At 53.8% G+C, this 25,585-nt stretch overlaps 1 protein-coding gene across 1 annotated transcript in view; it reads right to left on the bottom strand.

Annotated features, from left to right (window-relative positions):
• Window positions 1–25,585, bottom strand: part of TMEM266 (transmembrane protein 266) — a 70,417-nt gene that overhangs the window by 42,915 nt on the left and 1,917 nt on the right. Inside the window, exons 2-3 of the mRNA XM_012739374.2 lie at window positions 23,312–23,500; window positions 2,583–2,737 (exon numbers count right to left, since the gene is read on the bottom strand). Of these exons, the coding sequence (XP_012594828.1) occupies window positions 2,583–2,737; window positions 23,312–23,500 (344 nt within the window). The remainder of the gene's footprint in view (window positions 1–2,582; window positions 2,738–23,311; window positions 23,501–25,585) is intronic.

The raw sequence follows: 25,585 nt of genomic DNA on the forward strand, positions 1-25,585 counted from the left end.
GGGGGGCTTATGAGGACACCGTAGCTTTTGGGCCTGGGAAGGCGCTCCAGTCACAGCAGGACGGCCTTTCAGAAATCCAGCCCTGAGGCACCACACACGGTTGGCGGGACTCAAGGCCAGCTGACTTTCACTTTTCATTCTGAAAACTCAGGTGGCAGAGATGGTGGCCTTGGCCAGGGTGTTCCGGAGAGAGAAGGCTGGAGCAGGACTGGGAGAGGGCGCTGGATGCGGGGCAGTGGTGTGAGCCTCCCCTGAAAGCAGCAGAGCCAGCAGGCTGGGGTCTTACACATTGCTCCGGTCGCCTTCCAGGTTGCGGGGAGAGCTGCCAGCCACTGTGCATTCCCGCCCCACCTTCCCACAGTCACTGCGCCAGGGAGGCTTTGGCCCTGGAAGGCCCTTTGGAAACACAGGAAGCCCTGCCCACCCTCCAAGCTTATCAGCCAACACAGCCACGAGCAGGGTGCTGGGGCCACGACAAGGGTCAGGTGAGCTTTGATGGAGAGCAGGAGGAGGACGCGGCCCAGAGGGCAGGCCTAAAAGAAATCCTGGGACAGTGGGGCAGGGGCAGGAATGCTGCGGAGAAGGCGCTTGCTCAGCCTCCCCAGCAGGCTGCTGTCCGGCCTGCGTGGCGCTCCGCTCTGAATCCCCAGGCCAACAGGAGAAGCCCCGTACCCGCTGTGCGGAGCCGGCCTGAAAGACAGAGCCCACAGCCTCTCCTGACACTCCGGGATCTGTGGGGTGGGGAGAAGCCAGGTCCGAGAGCACATCCAAGGGTAAGACTGGAAAACAGGCTTCAGTTGGAGACTCTGGGGTCCCCTGGCTGTGGGCCACTATGACCCATGGAAGACGAGCCCTGAGACGCGCAACTGCATGCCAGGGGGGCCAAGAGGCTGAGGCCCGTGCGGCTCTGAAGAGACCTCCAGTTGAGTCTGAAAACATAAAATCTCTCCCCATTATCTCTCAAATGAATTTCTGTGCCTTTTTTTTTATGGTTTGCTTTAGAAGAGCAATAAATCTCTGTGCATTTTATGGAATTTAAGATACCTTTTATGAGCTGCTATTGGATCTCCCACCAAAATCAATCTCCTGGATACTTAATTTTAAGCAAAGTTCCAGTGTCAGCTGGGTTCTCAGTTCTGCTCAATGCCTTGTCACAGCCTGAGCATCCAAGGGCCCCGAGGACAGCCAGCACAGGGAGAGAAAGTCTCCGTTATGGTCAGCGCTCATACAAAGACAGTGTGGATGAGTGGGAGGGAAAGCACACAATACGGTTTAACTGAAGACAGGTTGAGTGTGAAACCAGTGCGGTCACTTTATGCTGGAAGACACTTTAATTGGAACCAAGGGGCTGCCCGCTGCACAAAACCCCACCAGGCCTATCCGACAAAGCGAGTCTGTGCCCCGGGCACCGTCTTTCAGGGAGCAGGAAGGCTGGCTCGGGGGGCTTCGGCAGAGCCTCGTGTAGAGGATCAGGAAAGGACGGGGGCGTTCGAGAAAACAAGCGCAGATGACTCAATGGGCTGGGGCGGGGTGTGTGTGTGTGTGTGTGTGTGTGTGTGTGCTGAATGCAGTCCTGGATTTGCCGGTGGCAGGAAAGGAAATCTCTCTGAGGCCGGCAGTCTCAAGAGTCTGCATAGACAGACTCTTTCTCCACCTACCCGAATGGCCCACCTTCTAAGCCGGCCGAAGTGGAGGACTAGGAGCTCCCAGAAGCCACGCGCTCAGCCGGGCCACGAGTCGGAAGGCAGGCCCTGCCCCTGGGGAGCTGGACACAAGGTCTGCAAGGGAGGGGCAGGAAGCGGCCTCCACCGGGACAGCCTCATTGGTCCGGGGCGCCCCGTCAGAAGAAGGACGAGCCACGGGCATCAGGCTTAATGGGGAACGAGGACAAACACCGAAAGGACCCAGGGGGAAGAGAATTGGCCGCGCAGTTCACTGGGCTGGCGGCTTACAGTGCCAGCCCGGTACTTCTCACCGAGGGCGAGTTCTAACTTCTCCGGACCTTAACTTTCGCAGTCTGTAAATGGGGTCAGACCAGCCTCGCCCTCCTCACAGGCTGCTGTTAGGGTCCGATGTTGAGAAAGAGCTCTCAAAGTGACCGCAGTGCATATAAATAACACTGCCGACGCATAGCTGCGTAAAGATGCGGAGACGCTGCCGCCGTCACGGCTGCTGTCATCAGCAGCTATTACAGGGAACTACAGGCTCCATAAATGGGAACTTTCTTTAACCTACAGAAAATTCCAACCTGGAAAATTCCAAATGGGAACAATAAGAAAAAAATGCATACAGGGGTCCCCAACCTTTTTTTTTCATCAGTTTCTGGTCATGGAATGCTGTGGAGGGGACTGCAGAGGCCACATTGGGTGGAAAGGGGCAAAGTCATGCTGGGCAGATGGAGAGGGATCTGCCAGGAGCATGTCCTCCCTAGCGGGAGCCCCTGAGCCATGGGGCCAGAGCCTGGCAGTGGCGTCAGCTGGGGGGAGATCACAATCTGCTGGTTGGGGACCCCTGATGGCTGCAGATGCACATTGAATATTGACATCATACGTGTTTGCATATGTATCTCTCTTGCTACTCACACTGGAGGAGCTTTATATCTATTAGAAGTTCCAGAGTCAGGAGAATCACCACCAATATTACACAGGCTACCAGGAAACTGTTGAGACTTGCACTGAGCAAAAATACCTGCCACATGGCTGCTCTCTTCCCGCAGCACGGCTTCAGCCAGTTAGACCTGCAGGGACAAAAATGGGGAGAAGGGAGGCTGAGAGTAGGGTGGGACAAGGAGGGAGATCCCAACCACACTCTGCTCCCAAACTGCCCCGCATCACTCCTGGGCTCCACTTAGCTCTAGGCTTTTCTTATCCAAGAGGCCACTGAGTAGAACTGCAAAGGGCAGACATCTCATTACGAGACAGAGCTGGGCTTACATGCTTGGCAACTCACAGCCTCTCTCTGTGCTCCAGTCTCCTGGTCTTGGAGATGGGCATGAAACCAACATCTGGCAGATTAGCAGAGAGTCTGTCTATGCAGCAAGGGCTATGTGAAAATGAGCTGTTATTATTGCATTGCTGTGGGTTTCAGAACCTAGCATAGGCTCTGGAATTTGGGAGAGCCTCAATTTGCCTTTAATAAATGCTCAATGAGTTAGCAAATGGATTTTCCATTTTCAGTTGTAAAAAGGAAAGATTTGAACAAAATCTCTGTTTTTCAAAGTAGGTTGCATGGAACACTAGTTCTATAGAATATTAATAGTTGTTACTTAATATAAAAGTTTCCATAGTTGAGTAAGTTTCAGAAAATTTGGATCAAAGTCAAATGAACATTTTTCTCTGCAGGACATTTCAGTGCCTTTGATATACTATTATGCCTCATCATGCTCCGAAGGGGATTATGGTATCAGTGTCTCCCAAACTTGTTGGACACAAGAGCAAGACTTCGGTGAAACTAGTGTTCCATGGACCATCTTTTGGGAACCCCTTCACTATGTGATCTGGAATGTTCACAGCTGGAAATGAAGCCAATGAAGACAGAATCCTTCCTGAGCAGGTTTGGAAGTGGGGAGGGGCCCCAGGATCTCAGAGCTGGGTGGACCCCTCAGGGTATTGCATTCACTCCCCTCGAGAGCACAGATGGGGTCTCTGAGGGGGCTGGGCATACAGGGCTGGGGTGCCGAGGCCCAACCTCAACTGGTGTGGCAGTCTGGTGCCGAGTGGACCTGCCTGCCCTCCCGTGCTGAGGAAGAGCCAGGCATCCTGAAGTGGCTGAGATGGCACCAGCAGCGAGTCCTTACTTCTGGCTCTGGCCTCAGCCACCCTGGGACCACGTACAAAGGCCCTTACCACTCTGGGGCTCCCCCTACCCATCTGCAAAATGGGGATAATACTTTGTAACTCACGGGGTTATTGAAGGAGAAGTGGGAGAGCGGACCTGGCCTGTGGAACACGACGCAGCCGACATGGGTGGATGGTGCTGATGGTGAAGTGTGTGACGGCCCCAGCACTTGGTGTCACCCGCCCTCCTCATCCAGACAGAGCCACTCTGCTGGAGCTTGCTGCAGGCAGGGCCAGAGCCCACTTCCCGGAGGCCCCCAGGGTGAAACTGGGCTGGGAGGGGAGCTCTGCCTGGAGCTGCTCCCTTGAGCGGGAAGGATTGCCGTGTAGGGAAGCTGCGAGGCAGAGCCTTCTTCCTCACCACCCACCCAGGGAAGCCTGAAGGAGGCCCCGCCCCTGGAAGGAGGGACGAAGCTCACAGCTCTTCAAGAAAGCTGGCAGCAATGGCTTATTCAAGTCTTTATGCATATTTCTAACAGCCGTGGGAACGGCAGGCCCTGTCCTGGGCTCTGTGGGGAAAGGAAAGGCTGGTGTTCAGCCCCGGGACCCGGGAAGCCGGTCCCGGGAAGAGAGGTAGCGCTTCAGCTGGCGACGGAGGACGTGGGGAGGCCGTTTCGGACGGTGGAGTAGAGGCCGCGGCATAGCCACTGCTTCCCGCTGGCTCACAGGCCCCGGCTGCCCACACACGAGCAAGAGGGGCCAGGCTAAGCCCCAAATGGAAGCCACGTGGGGGTCAGGAGGGTCGCTGGATCAAAACAGGATGTGCAGCTAAACTCCAATTTCAGATAAACAATGAGTAATTTTCTAGTGTAAGTGTATCCCAGCATTGCACAGGATATACTCATACTAAAAAATCACCTGTCCTTTATCTGAAATTCAAATTTAACTGGATATCTTATATTCTTATTTGCTCTGACAGCCCCAAACTCAGAGCCAAGGGGCCTCAAGGACACCTGGTCAGAGACACACAAGCGTCCTGGGTCCCAAGCCGGGTGGCAGCAGGGGGGGGGGCGGCAGGGAAGGACTCCGCGGGAAACCACCCCATGCGCTCAGAAGGACGCCCTGGCCCTACTCGGAGGCCCACGGAGCGGCCAGCTGTGTAGTGCTTCTGTGTTACAGCCCTTTGCATTTCCAGACATCACCCTGTGGCCGCCCACACCTTCTGATCCGCGCTGACTGCCCTCCGCCCTGCTCCTTTCCCTGCAAGCCAGTGATGTTCTTGCCTCCGCTTCCACTCCAGTCTACTTTCACGCTTCACACGCTCCCCCCACCCCATTCCCTTAGCGCCCCTGCGCCCGCCCTCCCTAGGCTGCAGCACTGACTCCCCCAGGGCCCCAGAGCCCGTTCCCATTCCCGCATCCTCCCTGAAACCCAGTTCAACGCCTGTGGCCCCAAAACTGACATCACGTCACTGTCATTTGGTGTCTGAGCCGAGCACCTTCTGGCAGTTGTCAGGGGCAGCTGTGAGGCCTGCACCCATGGGGCTGGGCGTCTGTCCACCTCTGTGCCTTGCACAGCCGAAACGCGTGGGGTGTGTCCCTAGAGACTGGTTCTATCTAGCTGGAGGAGAGTCCCCAAGGGGCAGGGGAAGAAGCAGAGTGTTTGACTCAGGAGCAGCGTTTGTGTGTATTCAGTTCCCTGTGAAACGGAATCTCGAATCTTGACCTGCCTCCAAAGGAGGAAAATGCTACTTTCTGTTGCTGTTTAAAAGGTTAAAATGTTGACTTGTCTTCCCTTCTGTTTGTTAGAGAAACTGGCTACCCAGACTGGGGGTGGTTACCAGGAAGCTGTAGTGCAAACCGCCAGGGACGTTTCGGACTTGAATGGAGGGAAACAGGTGCAGGCAGCTGTCTGGAGCCAGCTGCGCCAGCAGTCAGCCTGCCTGCCCTGACTCCAGAGCAGCTCCTGGGCCCAGGGAAGGGCCAAGTGGAGGACCAGGCAGGCGGCAAGATTCAGAAACCAGGCAGAGGAAGGGCTGGGCACCGTGGCCCAATGAGAAAATCCTTGCTCTGGGGCAGTTCACGCTCTCGTGGGAGACAAAGATTAAAATGGTAAGTATAACAAGTTGTGTATGAAACAAGGGACAAGTACCACGGAGGGAACAACAAGACGGTGGCGAGACTGGGATGGTAAAAGGTGAGCCTGCATGTTCAGCGGGGTGGTCAGGACGCCTTGCTGGAGAGTGGAGCAGAGGGAGGCCTGAGGCTGTCTGGGGGAGCAATGCAGGCACAGCTGAAGGGTGCCCCAAATAGGAACTGTTTATGGTAAAATCCCCTCAGCCCCCAAAGCACGTCGGGCACAAGAAACACCAGAGTGATGGGAGCCAGGCGGAGGCCAGGGCTTCCCGTTTCAACCTCTCACCACCTAGAGCAGACGCTGCCGCTGCTGCCACAGCCCTTGGTGCAGCCAACGCAGCACCCAAGGAGTCCCAGGCAGCTACACAGCTGGGCCTTGTGCCTCACTGCCCTGGGCCTGTTCTTCCACCCCTGTGCCAGCACACCTGTCCCCATCCACACTCTGCCTTCAGCTACCAGCCCCTACACCAAGCCAGTCTGGGAGTGAGTCCCTGCAGCCCCTTGCTGTACAACTGGGGGGGGGGGGGGCGTTTGGAGCATGCTCTGTGTGACTCCCCCATGACCCCAGGGCAATGTACATGGGGTGGACAGAAGGAGGGAAGACCACCGATCAAGGACGCGGCCGGAGCCAGGGGACAGGACTGGCTGCCGCGCGGGGTGGGGCGGGGCGGCGGGGCGGGATCTGCATCCAGGTGGAGAGAGCGCTAGTGCCCAGGCCACCTGAACCCCAGCCTCCCGGGCAGGACCACGGTCTCGGGGCTTTAAAATCTTTTCTGACTCCAAGGTATAATCAAGACTGAGAACCACTTTCCCAGGCCCTTGATGCTCGTGGACTCTGCGGATCGGCAGCGCCTGGAACTCATCAGCAGCACGGGCGGGGCCCTCCCGCGGCCCTCCCGGGGCCCTCGCCCGGCCCTCCCGCGGCCCTCCCCCAGCCCTCCCGGGGCCCTCGCCCGGTCCTCCCGAGGCCCTCCCGCGGCCCTCCCGAGGCCCTCCCCCGGCCCTCCCGGGGCCCTCGCCCGGCCCTCCCCCGGCCCTCCCCCGGCCCTCCCCCCGGCCCTCCCCCGGCCCTCCCCCCGGCCCTCCCCCGGCCCTCCCCCGGCTCTCCCCCGGCCCTCCCGGGGCCCTCGCCCGGCCCTCCCCCGGCCCTCCCCCGGCCCTCCCCCGGCCCTCCCGGGGCCCTCGCCCGGCCCTCCCGCGGCCCTCCCGGGGCCCTCGCCCGGCCCTCCCCCGGCCCTCCCCCGGCCCTCCCGGGGCCCTCGCCCGGCCCTCCCCCGGCCCTCCCCCGGCCCTCCCGGGGCCCTCGCCCGGCCCTCCCGGGGCCTCCCCCGGCCCTCCCGGGGCCCTCGCCCAGCCCTCCCGGGGCCTCCCCCGGCCCTCCCGTGGCCCTCCCCCGGCCCTCCCGGGGCCCTCCCCCGGCCCTACCCCCGGCCCTCCCCCCGGCCCTCCCGGGGCCTCCCCCGGCCCTCCCCTGGCCCTCCCCGGGCCCTCCCGGGGCCCTCCCCTGGCCCTCCCCCCGGCCCTCCCCCCGGCCCTCCCGCGGCCCTCCCGCAGCCCCGCGTGGCGTCTGCGCCACGGAGCCAGGTGGTCTGGGTGAGAGCCGCCGCTGTGGCCCAGTAGGGTCAGGCGTCTCCGGAGGAGAAGGGGCAGGCAGAGGGAGTCTGGAGCTGGGGAGGAGAGCCGCGGGGCGCGAAGCGGCTGTGCGAGGAGGGCGGGTGTCCGCAGTCCCTGCGCTGGGCTCCTTTCTAAGCAGGAAGGGGGGGCTGCGCCGCCGTCAGACCAGGGCCCGGAACAGAGTCCTCTAGGGCGGGCGGGGCTGAAGCTGCGGGCGTCCTGCTGCCCTCGGGCTTGCCAGGCCCAAGCCGGGACACATTCCGCCTGTAATTAAATGACTCAGGCATTCCTAGGAGACTGCGTCTGAGCAGCAAAACGCAATGTGTCCCGTCTCCAAAGATCCCTGCGGGGCTGAGCGGCGATTCAGGGGCGAGGCAGAGGGGACTGAGCATCCTCTGGGGCATCAGAGACGCGGGGCTGGGTCCTCCCCCCTCGCCCGAGCCGCTGGAGGCCAGCGTCTGCCGGGCGCAAATGGCAGCCCGCGATGGCGCCCGCGCTTGGCGGGCCGGGCTCACTCCCGAGGCCGCGGAGCGAGCCGTTGCCGGCTCTCTGTGCTCTCAGGAGTTCAGATGGCAGCCGAGAGAGTGAATTGTAGAGTGCGAAATGAGCTTTGGCAAAGGCTCCAGGGCCCCTTTACGCGAGCTACGGCGGGGAGGCCTGGAAGGAGGTGGCTCGTGGCTGCTCCCGGCCCTGCGCCCGGCGCTGCCAGGCTGGCTGCGGGCACACGGGGCCCTGCGGGGTGTAAGCAGGTGAGTGGCTGGAGTGAGGGGACCGCCGGGCAGGGGCACCACGGCGTCAGCACACACAGAAAGCCTACTTCCCTGGAGGCAGCTGGGCCAGGCGACCCTGTCAGTCCTACATTGAGATTTTCAACCAAGTCCCCAAGGCAAGGGGCTGAGGGAGGGCATCAGAATGAGCCTGGAAGACTTCTAATGGCCGAGCGGAATGAAGCCGGGGCACCGGGCTTCCTCGGTGCCCGCACTCTGCCCTGGGAGGGCCTGCTAGACAAGTGGCTCGCAGCCTTTCTGCGCTGCTTAGCTCCCCAAGAACGGGTAAAAACTACAGTCCTATCCCCCCAAAATGCACAAAAGCACAACACTGTGTATAAAGTTTCAAGGGGTACAAGGACTCGTTAAATTTCACCGATGGATCATCTAAGGCAGGGGTCCTCAAACTTTTTAAACAGGGAGCCAGTTCACTGTCCCTCAGACCGCTGGAGGGCCAGACTATACTTTAAAAAAAACTATGAACAAATTCCTGTGCACACTGTACATATCTTACTTTGAAGTAAAAAAAACAAATGGGCAAAAACACCCGCATGTGGCCTGCGGGCTGTAGTTTGAGGATGACTGATCTAAGGATACCCAGGCTCTAGGTTAAAACCCCAGGATTGGGTGTTTGAGGCCTGGCCTGGCTCCAACTCTATGATGAGGAACACCTGTGACCTGCTGGTGGTTTTTAATGGGCAGCAGAATATTCTGGGATTTATCGTATTTATTCTGGATGATTAAAATATTGTCAGAGAAAGCCATGAGGCTGACTGAAATCTAACTTCTCTCATTGACATTGGCTTTATTCTTATTTATTTAAAAAACACTTACACATACTATGCAACAAGAGCTGTTCCAAGCACTTTACAAATGTTAACTCACGCAGTTGTTCTGCAAGGCAAGTCCTTTTCTCTCTGTTGCCGCAGTGGAGAAGCCAGACTTTTCCAGCTGTTTGGTTTCTAGTGGCAACTAGTGTGTCCAAATCACAGCCCACTCTTGGCTGAATTGAGTGCAGTCGTTCAGCCTTAGCCCCAAGCCCCCAAATGGAGACACCTGCCTTCACAGGGCTGTTGTGAGGATTTGAAATATTAAAAACGACATATGTAAAGCCCATGATACAGCGCTTGCCCTGTGGACCTGCCACGATGAGGAGTTACACGCATAGTCATTAGAAAGGGGATGTTTCGACGTTCATCCATTCCACACATGTAATTATGTGCGCACTGAATGCCAGGCACTGTATTGGGTGCTGGGCACATGAGGGTGGAGCCTACAGCCTTAGAAGTGAACTCTGGGAGGAGGATCAAGATGGCGGACGAGAAACACCGCCAGACAGAGTGTCTCTGCAGAAAAGATAGATTCTAGCAGAAATTAGAAAAAAGAAGCAAGAAGGCGAGCATACAGCAGACGAGGGCTGGAAGGAGGGGTACCTGAGACCCCGGGAGACTCCACGGGAGGAGGCTGCGGAGGAGAACTGGAAGCTGAGACCGCCGGAGCAGCCCGGAGACCAGCGGGAAGGGTAGGTGGATAAATCACCTTTCCCCTCCCCTGCATCTGGGACTGCTGGTGGGCTCCCCAGCGGGTGGAGAGACCTGCGGACACCAGCCCAGAGACGGCCGCCGCCAGCTAGCAGTGACCCTGTAGCGGACATGGCACCAGACTCCCAAATTCCTCGGGGCACCTCCGTGTGCACAGACCGGAGCCACACAGCAGGCGCCATATTGCCTCCTTCTCCCCTCTGCCGACCCTACCCGCGGCTGCCCAGAGACACAATACAGCCACCAGCCGGAGGCACCTCCAGGGAAGGGGACCTTCCCTTTTGGGACCCTACAGCTGACTAAGGGGAACTCAAACTGTGAGCTCCCTACCCGCCAGCCCTCCCAGGTGCTACTGGCATGGTGTTCCCAGGAGAACAGTGCCGACTCAGAGGCTGAGAGACACAGACACAGCTTGGGCTCCCTGTGGGTGAATTGGGACCAGAACTCCTTTCTCTGGTGGGGATACAGTTTGAACTCTGGGACCCAGAGGTCGGACCTGCAGACCAGATTCCCTGTACCGAGCATTGATTCCGTGTACCGTGTCTAGCATTGCCTGGGGCACAGAATGGATATTTGTGAACAGCCTGCTGAGGTGTGTGTGCCTCCAGGGGCAGATCAGCGTCCTAGAGGGCAACCCTCCCCCCAAAGGGAGGCCATGTGCCCAGGCCAGGCAGCGTTTCTGCACAGGGAACCTCCCTGCCGGCATCACAATCCGGGGAGGCCTGGTGGCGTGTGGTCTGGCCTGCTGGCAGAGGCCCAGGAGTAGCTGCAGAGTTGGGGAGGGTGGAAAGAAGCGAGGCCCGCTCCAGACTCCAGGTCTCAGACAGCCCCACCCCCACACCCAGACTTTCTGGCTGAGCGGGACCATTCCAGCCCCGCCCTGACAGCTTTTCCTGGAAACAGAGAACAGAACTTTGATCCCTGCTAATGGCATTGGTGGTGCCTGAGGGCAGGCTTACCCAACCCAGCTCCGCCCAGAACAAGAGCTGATAACAGGACACAAAAACAACAGCGTAGCCTGTTCCTCCAAGCAAGCACCACCTACTGACAGGGACAGCATCCTGCACAGCCTTTTCACGGCACCCACTGACTCAATATACAGGGAGTGGTCGAATCTCACCCACAGACACCACCTAACGGCTCAGAAACTAAACAAGGTGTGTGAATACTCAAACAAAAACCTAAAAGAAAGAAACAACAACTGATCGACATGGGAAGAAATCAGCGAAGGAACTAAGGAAATATGAAGAACCAAACGGAAAACACACCCCCAAAGAGGAGCACCAGCCCCCTAGAAACGGACACCAACCCAAATCAGGCAACCAAAATGACAGAAGAGGAATTTTGTATGTGGATCATAAGAACACTCACCGACCTGCAACAACAACTCAATAACCAACACAAAGAAACCACAAAAAGCCTCCAGGACCTAGAACAAAAGTTCACTAAAGAAATAGACACAATGAAGAAAAGTTTAACCGAACTCCTGGAAATGAAGAATCAATTCAGGGAACTACAAAATACAGTGGAAAGTCTCAAGAACAGGGTAGATCAAACAGAAGAAAGAATCTCAGAGATTGAAGATAACACCCTCCAACTAAATAAAACCATCACAGAGATAGAGCAGAAAAACGAGAAAAGAGCAAAGCCTACAAGAGATGTGGGATTATGTGAAGAAACCTAATGTGAGGGTCATAGGTTTACCAGAAGGGGAAGAGGACAACACCCAAGGGTTGGACAAGCTATTTGAAGATATAATAGAGGAAAATTTCCCAGGCCTTGCTCAAAATCTCGATATACAAATTCAAGAAGCTCAGAGGACCCCTGGGAGATTCAATGCAAACAGGAAGACGTCACGACATGCAGTCATCAGACTGACCAAAATATCAACTAAAGAGGCCCTTCTAAGAGCTGTAAGATGAAAGAAGCAAGTGACATACAAGGGAAAGCAAATTCGAATAACACCAGACTTCTCTAATGAGACTTTACAAGCAAGGAGAGACTGGGGCCCCATTCTCACTCTTCTGAAACAAAACAATGCACAGCCTAGAATCTTAGTCCCTGAAAAACTAAGCTTCATATATGAAGGAGAAATTAAGACATTTTCAGACAAGCAAAGTCTCAGAGAATTCACCAAGACAAGACCAGCCCTACAAGAAGTACTCAAAACAGTGTTACGCACGGAACACCATAATAAAAACTCACGAATATAAAAACAACCAAAACCCAAAGATTAAAGGCCAGATAATACAACGGCTCAAGAGAGAAATCAAAGCAACAACATCCAACCCAACAGAATGAACAGTAAACTACCTTACCTATCAGTTCTCTCAATAAATATGAATGGCTTAAACTCTCCACTCAAGAGACATAGGCTGGCTGAATGGATGAGAAAATACAGGCCAAGTATATGCTGTCTTCAGGAAACATATCTAACTTACAAGGATGCATATAGACTAAAAGTAAAAGGGTGGAAATCAGTATTCCAGGCAAGTGGAAGCCAAAAGAAGGCTGGCGTGGCAGTTCTAATTTCAGACGATTTAGTTTTTAAACCAACAAAAGTAGTGAAAGACAAAGAGGGTCATTATATAATGGTGAAGGGCACACTTCAACAAGAAGAGATAACAATTTTAAATATATATGCACCCAACTTAGGTGCAGTTTCATAAAGCAAACCTTACTGGATCTAAGCAAATGGATTAATAGCAACTCCATAATCACCGGAGATTTCAATACCCCACTGACGGCACAAGACAGATCCTCCAAACAGAAAATTAATAAAGAAATAATGGACTTAAACAAAACCTTGGAACAACTGGGTCTGACTGACATCTACAGGACATTCTACCCAAAATCCACTGAATGTACGTTCTTCTCATCAGCTCACGGGACATTCTCTATGATTGACCATATCCTAGGACACAAAGTAAATCTCAAGAAATTTAAAAAAATAGAAATCATACCATGTATATTCTCAGATCACAGTGGAATAAAAGTAGAAATCAACCCTAACAGAAACTCACATTTCTACACAAAAATGTGGAAATTAAACAACCTCCTACTAAATGAATACTTCATAAATGAAGAAATCAAGGTGGAAATAAAAAAATTCTATACTCCTACTCTGCTGGTGGGACTGCAAATTAGTTCAACCTCTGTGGAAAGCAATATGGAGATACCTTAAAGCGATACAACTGAATCTACCATTTGATCCAGCAATCCCATTGCTGGGCATTTACCCAAAAGATCCAATGACAGTCTACAAAAAAAACACCTGCACTTGAATGTTTATAGCAGCACAATTCATAATTGCAAGGCTGTGGAAACAGCCCAAGTGCCCATCAATCCAAGAATGGATTAATAAAATGTGGTATATGTATACCATGGAGTACTATTCAGCTCTAAGAAACAACGGTGATATAGCACATCTTATATTTTCCTGGTTAGAGCTGGAACCCATACTATTAAGTGAAGTTTCCCAAGAATGGAAAAACAAGCACCACATATACACACCAGCAAATTGGTATTAACTGAACAGCACCGAAGTGGTCACATAGGTACTACAGTGATAGGGTATTGGGCAGGTGGGAGGGGGGAGGGGGGCGGGTATATACATACATAATGAGTGAGATGTGCACCATCTGGGGGATGGTCATGCTGGAGACTCAGACTTTTGGGGGGAGGGGGGCAAGGGCATTTATTGAAACCTTAAAATCTGTACCCCCATAATATGCCGAAATAAAAAAAAAAGAAATAAAAGAAAAAAAAGAAAAATATTAATAGTACCAGTAAAAAAAAAAAAAAAAGAAGAAGAAGTGAACTCTGATGATGCAATGAGCCCCTAGTCTCAGACAACTCTAAATAGCAAAACAAAGGGAGAAAAAAATCAGGAGAGGGTACGGCTTCTCCAAACAGACACATAATCTCCTCCTGTGAGAACCGTCATCACAGTGCCCAGGGACCCCCTTTCCCTGCGTGTCTGGAACGGCGATCGGCCCCTTTCCCACCTTCCCGGGGAGAGCGGCACAGGAGCAGCACTGCCAAGCCTCCCCTTTGTCTCCTGTACCCAGTTCCAAGAGGCAAGCCACAACGGTGACACAGACTTAGAAATACGAGCACATAAACACACTTTCTACAACAAGAACCCTCAGGTTGGAGGTGAGAGGTGACTCTCGTAGTCCTTTGGGAAACTAAATGAAGTTTCCATGCAGGCAGCATCGGTTCTGCAATCAGAGCTAAAGGTAATCCCTGCTGCCTTGGGGAGAAGAGAGGAACGAGGGCTGTGCGTAGCTGGGATCACCAGAGTCTGACATTTGCTTGTCCCAGATCTGAGATTTCTTGCATCCTCAGAAATATCAACTCGGGAAACAGCAGGGTGTGGTAGCAGGAGCTCAGGGCCAGGAGCAAGAAGCTGCCAGTACACTTGGCAAGCCCTCTGCAGGTACAATGGACAACACACACCGTGGACTGGCTGCCCTACTTAGGGGGACTGAGGGCATTGTCCACACATCTCGGAAGGGCTACCGTGCAGGTAGGCTGTGGTCAAGGAGTGGCTTTCCAGCTTCTTGGGAAGGGGCTCAAGCCTGACTTCAGGGAGGGAGTGGATGCTCTTGGATCAAGTGCCCATAAGAACCCCTCCCACCCTGAAGTCCTCAATTCTGGGAACTGGCCACAAGTCTGAGAATGTCCTTTGTGCTGTGCTGTAAGGACAGGGGTACCTGGATGAGGTCAGCTTCCTAGCCAAATGGGACCCAATTAGCTACAGCTTTCAGGTACATCCCCCTTCTGCCCATCCAGCTCTCCCTGGGTTTGCTGTACTTTGGCAATCCCTGGGTTGGCCATGCTCCCCCTCCTTCTATTTGGCCACAGTCCAAATCCCAGGTGCCTCCCACAGATGACTGGGGGCCCCCCTCCATCCCAGATGCCATAATTTCCACTCACTTTCCTTGGAGGCCTTGGCCTTGGATTTTAACTTTCCTCCCCTGCTCCAGGCAATGCTGGCCGCACCCCACCCTGCAGATAACCCTGTGTTATCTGTTTTTAACACAGACCCTGGGTGATCGGAGGCACTCTGCCGCCATCTAGTGGTCACCCACACCTTGTGCGTAGGTGGGGACGGGTGGCTATTTTGCTGAGAAATAATACATCTGTGAATTTATTGCCTTCTTAATGACAATTCTTTGAGGTTCCTGGGATACAGGGAACATGGCTAATCTGTGTGTAGCAGGAAAAATGTTTTGATCTGAATTAAACCTTTATTCTCTGGTTGGGGCATCTAGAACCCTCCCGGAAGCCTGAGCCTACTACTATAAATACAAAGGAGTTTGGGGGGTCACAGGGTCAGCTTGGGGTCCAGGGAAAGCTGGTATGCTGGAGGAAGGGGTGGTGTTTATTATGAACAAATCTTACTGGCCTGAAGAAAGTGGATTAATAAAGCTCTTTTTTGTCCTTTGGGGGAAAAATGATGCAAAAGACTTCACGAGATACAGAATTTCCAGACTCCGTACTTGTGTGGTCACGCAGCGATGAATCTGCCTTTTAACCCTGAAAGAACCCCAAAAGCCATTTCCTTCTCCTAACAAGATGCTAAAATCTTACTAAGTGAAATCGGCATGTTCTGAGGAGAATCCGGTATCTTCCTTCTAGGATGACTGTGGAGCGGGCGTGAATTGGCAGGAAAGCTCAGAAGTGGGCCGGCCTGCCACAGACTACAGGCGTGACTTCCAAGCAAAAGAAGCCGTCTCCTCTCTGTGGCCCTTTCTCAACTCCACAGAGATCGGTGGCCAGCTCCCAACTGGCCTCAAACAGAACTGGGCTTCCCCTTCTTTTCTAATCCACATCTTAACACAGCCCCCACCCACTCGCCCTCGCTTTCAGACTCAGCCCTGGGCACCCTCTGTCCAGGCACAGACCATCCAGCCCTGCCCTGAGGGAGCACCTGGCCCAGAACTGGAGACAGCATCCTAAAGAGAGGAGTGGAGCTCAGGTCACTCCTGGGCGTGGCCACAGACGCGGGCAAAGGGCCATGGGTGAGCTGAGGTGAGGCCCTGACCTGGGTGGGCTGGGGGCAGAAGACTTCCTGGAGATGTAGGCTCCAAGCCAGACAATACAGAAAGAGAGAAGGGTATTTTGGGCTATGGCTTAATAGGTCCCTACTTCTGCCTTTTCTTTGTCTATAGCCATTGCTTGCTAGCATATCTAAAATTATTTCAGTCCTTATTTAAAGATGTTTGCTATATTGAGTGTCTTATTTTTCTAACCTGACATCTCAAAAAATATCCCTGTGCCCCCATAATGTTTTTTTCCTCTGAGTGTGAAGTTCCAGCAGAAATGTGCCATTGGTCTCATCTCCAAGTATTAACAACCCTTTGCCCACCCAAGACCCAAACTTCTTCCAGGCTTCTCCTGTCTGGGAGTCCAGCCCTGACCTCTTAGATATAATTACCTTACTAAACACTGAATATTTTTAAACTTCCTACTTTATTTTTGTTGTTAACACAGATTATCCCATCTGCTCTCCCATGACCCCTCTGCATCCTCTTTTCACCAGAATCATGGGCAGCACTGTCTCTCTCTATGACCGCTGTCTCATTGGTAAAACTCAGAGGGTGACCCTTGCCTTGCACTGCCTTCAAAACATGCACTGTCACCATGGTCTCCTACAGGACTGTAGGCCTCACTAGGGTGGAGACTCTGGGCTTCTCTGAATTTTTTTGTCATTTGTGGCCTCTTGTCTTGCCCAGACCCTGAAAGCCAACCAGGTCTTTAATGTACTGTAGTTGGTTAAGAGAAAACAGAACTTTTATGAGCCACGAGTTATCTTCCTGCAAACTCAATGTCCCTCTTCCAAAGGTGGACAATTTTTCACTGGGAGGCAGTCCCGTCCCTCACTTTCCCACCGTTGAGTGGGGTGATGTCCAGTGGCAAAGAATGAGAACAAGCAATAAGGGGCTCTAGTCACATTCAGACACAAAGTCCCAGCATTTTCCCTCAGGACAATGGACACAGGTCAAATGGCATTGGAATGAAAGTATCAACTGACAAGGCTATTGAAGAAATAGTCTAAGAGGGCAGATCTTTCCCAAACCAAAAATGCCTAGAAAGGCTGGAGGAAATTAAGATCTAATACTAGATGGAAGGCTATGAACGGAGAGCCGGCTCTCTTAACGGCTGTGGCGCACTGTGAGTGCTTCTCTCATATCCACAATGCTCCTGTCCCACTGGAGTAACAGCAAAGGATTCTGGGAAATTACACAGTTCAAGGGGTGCGCCTAATTGGCGCACGCGCTTTCCCGTGTACCTTGCCATGTGACCCAATTCTAGCCAATGAGATATGAGGAGAGAGCTGCTGGAGGCTTCTGGGAAAGTTCTTTGTTGCTCTCAAAAGAGAATGATGGGCAGCAATTTCTACTCGCCAGACATGAATGAGGAGGGATGTGGCCTGAGGACCCCAGGCAGTCTCTCACAAGCTGTGAGAGGAACCTAACAGCATTGGGATGAAGCCAACACTTGACAGCAGGTGGAGAGATGGAAGGAATCTGGCCCTAGCTGACACCGGCGAGTTTCTAGACCAAACTCGAAGTTACTCTAGCTCTGGACTCCATGTTATGTGGGCCAATGAGTTTGGGATGGGTTTTTTGTTTCGCACGGTCCAAAGCAACTGGCTGATAGACTTACCTATCCCCTTGGTGAGAATGGTGTAGTGAGCAGATATTAAGGCCATAGAAATCCATAGGACTTGGAGAAGACAGAACATGAGGCGTGAGGGGGAAGAAACGGAGCTGGTCCCTCAGGTTATCCATGTAGTAGGACAATGTGGCCGGCTCAGCTGGGGCCCAGAGATGCTCAGCCACCCCTCTGCCCCCTTCTTCCCTCCCTGAGTGTCTGTTCACTCTGTGGACACACATGGAGGTTTCGTGCTGTCACTGTTGAAGGAGGAGGCACTTGGTTTGGAGGGTGCAGAGGAAGGGAGGGACAGGAAGAAGACAGCAGTCACGGCGTGCCAGTGTCGCCCTCGGAGGGACTGGAGACCTGTGGCAGAGTGGGAGGCCAGAAGCAGGACACGCAAGGATGGCACACAGTCGGGGGCAGGAGGGGGTGGCTTCTCTCCCTCGCCCCCATGGCGCGCACGAGTGCACGTGTGCTAGCTGCTCCATGACGGGCACCGCCGGCGGCGGCAGGTCATGGGCGCTGGACGTGGACAAGAGGGAACCAGTCAAGGGACGAGGAACACAGAGCCCAGTGGCGGCTCTGACCCGCAGGCTTCATGTAGCTCTGGGTGTCTCGGAAACCCGTGGCTCCTGTTGCGGCAGGAAGAAGCCTTAGGTGGCTGCAAAGGAGCTGACATGCCCATGTGGCTCCTACTGGGAGGACGGTTTGGTGAGGCCAGGCTGGTGCCACCGGCTGGGGCCACAGAAAGCACGTGCTGCGAGAGGACAGCTCAGTTTGGGGCATGCTGGGTCTGAGACGTCGGGTGGGCAGGTCAGGTTCCTCAGGCTGGATTTGAGTGCTGTCACTGAAAAGGCTATTTTTAGCAGTGACTTGGGTGGAGACAAGAACATTTCTCCTCTCAAATATGCAGCCAACTCAGAGGCAGCAGAATAGATAATTCCAGACACTCGTCAGGATTCTGAAGTGTGTCTGGGATTCCTGTGAAGAGGTCGAGGAAGTAGCTGGATATGAATCGGGACTTTGAGAGAGAGATGGGCTAGAGACGTGACTTTGAGTGTCACCAGCTGAAGGACATTAATTTCAGTTATGGGAATGGATAAACCTACCCAGTGTGCAGTGTTAGTAGAGAGAAAGAAAATGAAGAACCCCAACACTCGAAGAACAAGCAGAGGAGCAACACCTTTTACAAGGCCTTGAAGGAACAGCCAGAGGAGAGCATGGTGTCAGGGCAGGCACAGGGGCCTGGAGAAGGAGGCAGGTTTCCAGCGCCGGCGGGGCGGTGCGGGGAGCGAGCGACAGGACAGTCACCGATGCCCTCGAGGAGAGGCGTTTCCGGGTGTGGATGAGGCTGGAGCTAGACTGCAGTGGGCTGGGAAATGAGTGGGAGGGGCAGAGGGCACACGACAGGTGTGGGTGAGGCTTTCAAGAAGTTTGTCTATAGGCCGGGCGCGGTGGCTCACACCTGTGATCCTAGCACTCTGGGAGGCTGAGGTGGGAGGATCGTTTGAGGTTAGGAGTTTGAGCCCAGCCTGAACAAGAGCAAGACCCCGTCTCTACTAACAATAGAAAGAAATTAATTCGCCAACTAAAAATATATATACAAAAAATTAGCTGGGCATGGTGGCGCATGCCTGTAGTCCCAGCTACTCGGGAGGCTGAGGCAGGAGGATCACTTGAGCCCAGGAGTTTGAGGTTGCTGTGAGCTGGGCTGACGCCACGGCACTCTAGCCCGGGCAACAGAGTGAGAGTGAAAAAAAAAGAAGTCTGACCACAAAGTCAAAGGGAGAGAGACGGCGGGCACCAGCGACACAGGGCGAGGGTGGCGGTGACCGTGCAGTCCTGAGAGGGCGGTAGGAGCCAGCTCGGGTGGGCGGGCCCTGGGAGTGAGGGGCGCAGTGCAGTGCGGCCAGGACTGCTCCCACTTTCTGAGGGAAGGAGGAGAGGATGTCATCTGCTGAGGGCAAGAGGGATTTGGGGAAAACGGGCCACCTGGGGATTAGCCAGGACCACAGAGGACGCGGTCAGAAAAGCTGAAACTCAAGTTGAGGTTGGAGGCGGTGTCTGACTTTCCTCCCCGAGCCCTCCGCAGCTGAGCACAGAGGCAGACAGCACTGCGGCCGGTCTCGGTGGGCAGGGTGTCAGGTGGGCAAGGGCTCCTGGGCCAGGGGAGGGACCGGCCAAGCGCAGGGCTCTTCCACCTGCACCTGCAGGCTTCCTGCAGCATGACGTGCTGCTCCCACTTCCTGCCCTCATGGGGCTTTTGTGGACAAAAGGGGAGACAGAACCGGACTTAAAAGCATACCAAGCCACCTCATACCTGTAAGGCTGGCTGCTACCAACAACATGGAAAATAACAAGTGTGGGTGAAGATGTGGAGAAATTAGAACTCTCATGCACAGTTGGAGGGAAGACAAACTGGTGTGGTCTCTATGTAAAACAGTATTGCAGCTCCTCAAAAAGTTATAATAAAAATAGAATTGCCATATGATCTAGAAAATCCACTTCTGGGTATATACCCAAAGCATCGAATGCAGGGTTAGAAAATCCACTTCTGGGTATATACCCAAAGCATCGAATGCAGGGTCTTGAAGAGGTATTTGTACGTCTGTGTTCATAGAAGCATTAGTCACAATAGCTAAAATGTGGAAGCAAATGTATCCATTGACAGACGAATGGATGAGGAAAATGTGATATAGCCGTACGGAATGTTATTCAGCCTTAAAAAGGAAAGAAATTCTGACATATGCTACAACATGAGTGAACCTTGAGGATATTTTGCCAAATGAAATAAGCCAGTCATAAAAGGACAAACATTATATGATTTCATTTATATGAGGTACCAAGGGTAGTCAAATTCAGAAAAACACAAAGTGGAATGGCAGTTACCAGGCTGGAGGGAGGGGCAATGGGGAGTTATTGCTATAAAGTTTCTATTTTGCAAGATGAAGATTTCCGGAGATGGATGGTAGTGACAGTCACATAACAACGTGACTGTGCTTCATGCCGCCGATGTGCACACTTAAAAATGGTTAAGATGATAAAGTTTATTTCGACTATATTAGCATACTTAAAAACTGTTTTTAAAAAAGCCTATGGAGAAGTGAAAGGCATTCACAGGGTGGCCAGCAGTGGCATCACGTGTGCAATGCATGCGATCTACAGTCACGATCCTGACATTGTAAAGGGACCGGGGAAGGGAAACCAGTGGCGCGAGCTGGGAAGAAGAGCAAGGAGAGGGAGCTCTGCTCCTGCCCCTCCCACTGTCAGGGCCTGGGGTTTTGTGAGGACGTTTAGGACGCACGCCTTCCCAGGCTCCACACCCACAGATTCTGGGAGCGCGAAAGCAGCGAGCCACCGCTGAGCTCAGGAGGGCTGGGGGGCGCTGCGCCCTTTCTCGCCTGGCCCTGCGGTCTCCTCCTTTCCTACAGGAAAGATTCATCTCTTGATGACACCGCGCTGAGTAGGAAGAGGTGTTTTTGGCAAGGCTTAAACCAAGCTCAGAACTGCAGCGAGGCCTTCTCTTGCGGGATACGGCTTCGGAGAGGGCCAGGTGGAGGCGGGGCAGCCCAGCCCGCGCGGCCGGAGCCCGTGCAGAGGCCCCTCCCCTCCGCCTTCCGCTCGGCTCCGCTTTCCCTGGCTCGGGCGCCTGCTCCTCCTTCCTCCAGGAAGCCTCGGCTGCCAAGGGCCGGCCCTGGGCTCCGCAGCAAAGCAGATCCCTTCTCCGGCTGCTTCCCGTGTGCCCAGCAGGCGGGCTCTCCTGGGCACACCTGGAGACTCGCGCCAAACCGGGCCGCCCCGCCCCGCAGGCACTCCAGTGTGCGCATGTGCGTGCGCAGGAGCCCGGCCAGGCCAGATTCAGAAGATGAAGTGACGGAGCGAGGCCTCAGTGAGCTTTCTCCTGGAGCTCCAGCTGGCGCCCGCAGGGAGAGGAGCGCGCTCTCCGCACGGTACCTGAGGGGGTGCCCTGCAGTGTGTGCACCTGCAGGGTGCCGCATAGCATCTTCCACCCGTGGTGCCATAACCCGCAGGCGCAGATGTGGACAGCGCTCCAAACCAGAATCCCTGGAGGCTTTCCTGCTTTTCTCCATGCTGTATGACTGTAAATTTGAAAAAGGCAGGAAAGGAGTCCTTGGGAACAGCCAGGACCTGTTAGGAAGCTGCACTACTGCTCTTGACCACCAGAGAGCAGTGGCACAGTGACTTGCTGGGTGCTCAGAAAAGGACCCCCTAGCTACATGGTTCACAGAGCCCAGCGAAAATGTGTCTTAAGAGCTTCAAGACACAGCAGAGCCTCGAACCAAGCGTTGGGCCCTTCTAGTCACCAGGCCCTGCTACTGCACAGGTCACACGTGCATGGCGCTGCTGTGGCTCCGGGGCCTCAGGATGTAGCCTGGCCTTCAAGCAGCTTCTCCGCCTCAACAGAGCTCAGGACAGGGCTGCACGGCAGAGGTCCCTTTGCTTTTACCTGCTCGCCTGTCCTTTTCCCCAGTGTCCTGCTGACTCTATGCACAGAACTTGGAAAATGGCATTTTCAGAGAAAGTCACTGGGGTGTAGTTTCTGCAAGAGAAGGTGTTTGGTTTCACATTTGTTAGGCAATTTATCTTGGGAATTGGGGAATCCCTTCAAGAAGCAAGCACATCTAAAGCAAGTATCTCACGGTCCAAAAAAAAAGCACAAAGAATCCAAGCTCTGAAAATTTAGCTTTAGTTAAGGCTCCTCATTTGGTTTTAAATATCTGGCAACCCTTTATTTTTTATTTTGTTTTATTTTTAGAGATGGGGTCTTGCTCTGTCACCAGGCTGGAGTGCAGTGGAGTGATCATAGCTCACTGTAGCCTCCAGCTCCTGTACTCCAGCAATCCTCATGCCTCAGCCTCCCAGAGTGCTGGGATTACAGGCACACTGCGCCTTGGCCTCCGTTTTTATATTCAAAGCAGCCAGCATGTTCCAAAATGTTTGCAGGTACTTGGAGCCCAGAACTGGCTCCTAAGGTCCTGTCCAATGTTTATAATTCTGTGTCTAAGAGCACAAGGTGGGGCTGGGGAAAGCCCTGGTGGGAGTCTGAAGTCTGACCTGCTATGTGACCCTGTTCCTGCCCCCTCTGGCCTACAGCTGCCCCTGCCATAAAACCAGGACATGAAACTGGTCCATCCCCCGGCCCCACCCAGCTCTAACACTCTACTATTCATCTTGAGAAAGTCTGTTTAGAAGCCAACCAGGCTAAGGTGAAGTGAATTGGGAAACAAAGGTGTCCAATCTGATTGACAAGCTAAATAGAAGGAAATAATTCTTTTGAATTAGGGGCTCACATAGTCCACATATCCTCACTGGAAAAGGAGGGCACTCATGTCTGCAAAGCTCCTAGCTGAATCCTGCTCACCCCCTTGGACCCTAAGCATGTCACTGCACGCGGAGCGTGCCCTCCCGGTCTCTCCCTGCCTGGAGTCAGCCCATAACGGGAAAGTGCGGTCCCAGTGCGTCCCTCATGGCTTTGTGACCATGGGCAAGTCCTGAATCCCAGTGGCTCTCCTGTTTCCCAAGCACACAGAGGGGGCTGGATGGGCCACTAAGCAGCACTTCCGTCCTAAAAAGCCACTTTCAGGATTCCCTGAGTGCTCAGCAACTGTCACATAAGAGGTTATTTAGCAGTGACAGGTATTTTTTGTGCCCAATGCCTCGTTCTGAGGCAATCATGTCTGGAGAGAAAGAGGGTCTGAAAGGCGATGTGAGCTCGTAGCCTCCCGTGCTCAGCGTCCCTGCTCGCCTGCCCGCGCTGCAGACCCCGCCGCTCGGGGCCCAGCACCTACCCTTCTCTCTGGTCATCTTCGCCCAGGTTCACCAGCAGCTGTGAGCCGGCTGTGGAGAGGTCGGCGGCGGCCAGGGGCAAGTCCCGGTAGGCAAAGGGCAGCAGCTGCCCGGGAGCAATGCTCTTGGTCTCCTCCTCGACTCGCTGCGAGATGATCTCAACTTCGGAAGCCCCTCCTCCCATGGCAGTCCTGGGTTGGAGGGGACAACAGGGAAAGCACCCTGAGACCAAACACACCCTTCCACCGCTCAGGAAAAGAGGCTCCGCAGCCGAGTCTGTGCTGTGCTGCTGCAGGCGCTGCTGCTCTTCGCTGCGGCCGCCCAGACAGGACTGAGCCCTAACCAGTCCTATCTTCATCACTGGTTGGGAAAAGTGGAAGAATGGGAAGGGAAATTGCTCAGGTCTAAAAATACGAGCTTTTAGGGCAGGGTCCTTCATTAAGGGGAAGAAAAGACTAACTCTGCCAACCAGCAAAACCCTGGCTTAGACTTTTAGGATCTGAGTCACTAAACTTTATATTGAGTAATACATTCTTTTAAATTGTCTTCTGGGTTTCTTTGTAAACGTGCTTTGAAAGAGGTCTTGTCCACAATTGGAAGCACTGTGGAGCGGCCTGCAGGGACCCGGCGGGCTTGGGGGTAGCGAAGATGGGTGGGAGCGCAGCTGTCCCTGGGTGTCACTCCCTTCCTCTTTTAACTTGTCCTCCCATATCTGCCTTTTTAAAGTTGGGCGTAGGAAATGGGGCTCACTTGATGGAGAGTCTGAGGAGTTGCAGGTCTCTTCCTACTCACTGTCAGGCTCACCTCGGCACTGCACAGGACCCCCACCCCCTCCACGGGGCATCTGGCGATTTGTGGAGGCATTTTTGGTTGCTACAATGACCACAGGAGGTCACTGTTGACATTTAAGTATGGGCAGGGACACTGTACATCCTGCGATGTGTAACAACTGAGAACTGAGCTGTCCTGCCCAAATGCCAGCAGCAACCCTGTGGGGAGCTGCTGGACTGGATGGTTTTGCTTTAATTTCCTGGGGTGCCGTCTTTGATCCCTTCAATACGTCCTTGGCCCTATCTTATCCTGTAGCATCTGAAGGGCTGGGGCTTTGCCTCTAGCCAATCAGCGAGGGCTAGCAAGGAGCATGGTATGAATGGAGAGGAGTAAGAATGAATTGTTTGAGGGGGTGGCGAGCGCCAGGCCCAGGGCCGCGCGGGACTGGCTTCAGTGCTGAGGCGGCACCCAGCCTGCTCTGAGCTCTTCTTGGGCTCTGGTGCCAGCTTGAATGCCAGCTTCTGTGGGGCTGCTCCTGGGCCTCGGTTTCTCCAGTTAGAACATGAGGAGGTGAAATAAGGCTTCCTAAGGGACATCCTTTCTCACTGTGCCATCTGAGAGGGCTAAGAGAGACGCGGAGCAAAGTCGAAGCAGCCCTGGTTACAAGTCCCTGTGCGAGTGTGGGACTCACTCCCAGATCTCAATTCTAGACTTTTCCAACAGCCATTGAAATCTAGCCGAGAATACACAGTGGCAGTTATCCAGAAGTTCAGAGCTGGATGCTTTTGCTTGGGTCATCTGATAGGTGAGGGGAAAGTGAGGTTTTTATTTTAATGGCATGGATTGGCTGCCTAGACTACCTAAATTCACCAGATAAAACGCCCTGATTCTCTTTTGTATGCCTTATTTGAACCTTTGTTTTTTGCAACTTGTCAAGCACAGATAATAGTATTCATCATTAGGTGACATTTACAAAATGACTCAAGTCATAGGATGCACGGCTTCTGTGTCTCTCAACAACTGATATACAAGTGTGGGTGTTCATGGGGGGAAGCCCAGCTCCCCAGATGTTTCCCGAAAAGTAGATGCTGGGTTGAATTTGTTCTCTTTTCTTCTGGACTACTGAAGGAAATTATGGATTGCTGAATTGAACAAACTGACCTTTCTGGTCAGTACGTTGTTTATGGAGGGTGAGTTTCCGAAACTAACTAATAGCTCTGAGAAGCAAAGAACAAGCTACTTCTCCCTTCCTAATTTTCCTGACCTCCATGTCCCTCCTGCAGTGGTCACAGTGGCACAGCACCACCTCCCACCATGTGGCCGTCTCAGCACAGAGACAGGCCGCCTTTGGTGGGATGAAGGTCCCAGACCCTTGCGTTGAAACTACGTCCTGGTCTTGGATGCGAAGAGCAGCATGGCGGACAAAGCATGTCAATGGCTTCGTTCTTCGCCTCTCCTTGAGCCCACGCCCTTTGCCTGGTGACTTTGCAGCTCCTCCCATCAAA

Source organism: Microcebus murinus, chromosome 6, assembly GCF_040939455.1.
Source record: "Microcebus murinus isolate Inina chromosome 6, M.murinus_Inina_mat1.0, whole genome shotgun sequence".
In the NCBI taxonomy this organism is placed as follows: domain Eukaryota; kingdom Metazoa; phylum Chordata; class Mammalia; order Primates; family Cheirogaleidae; genus Microcebus; species Microcebus murinus.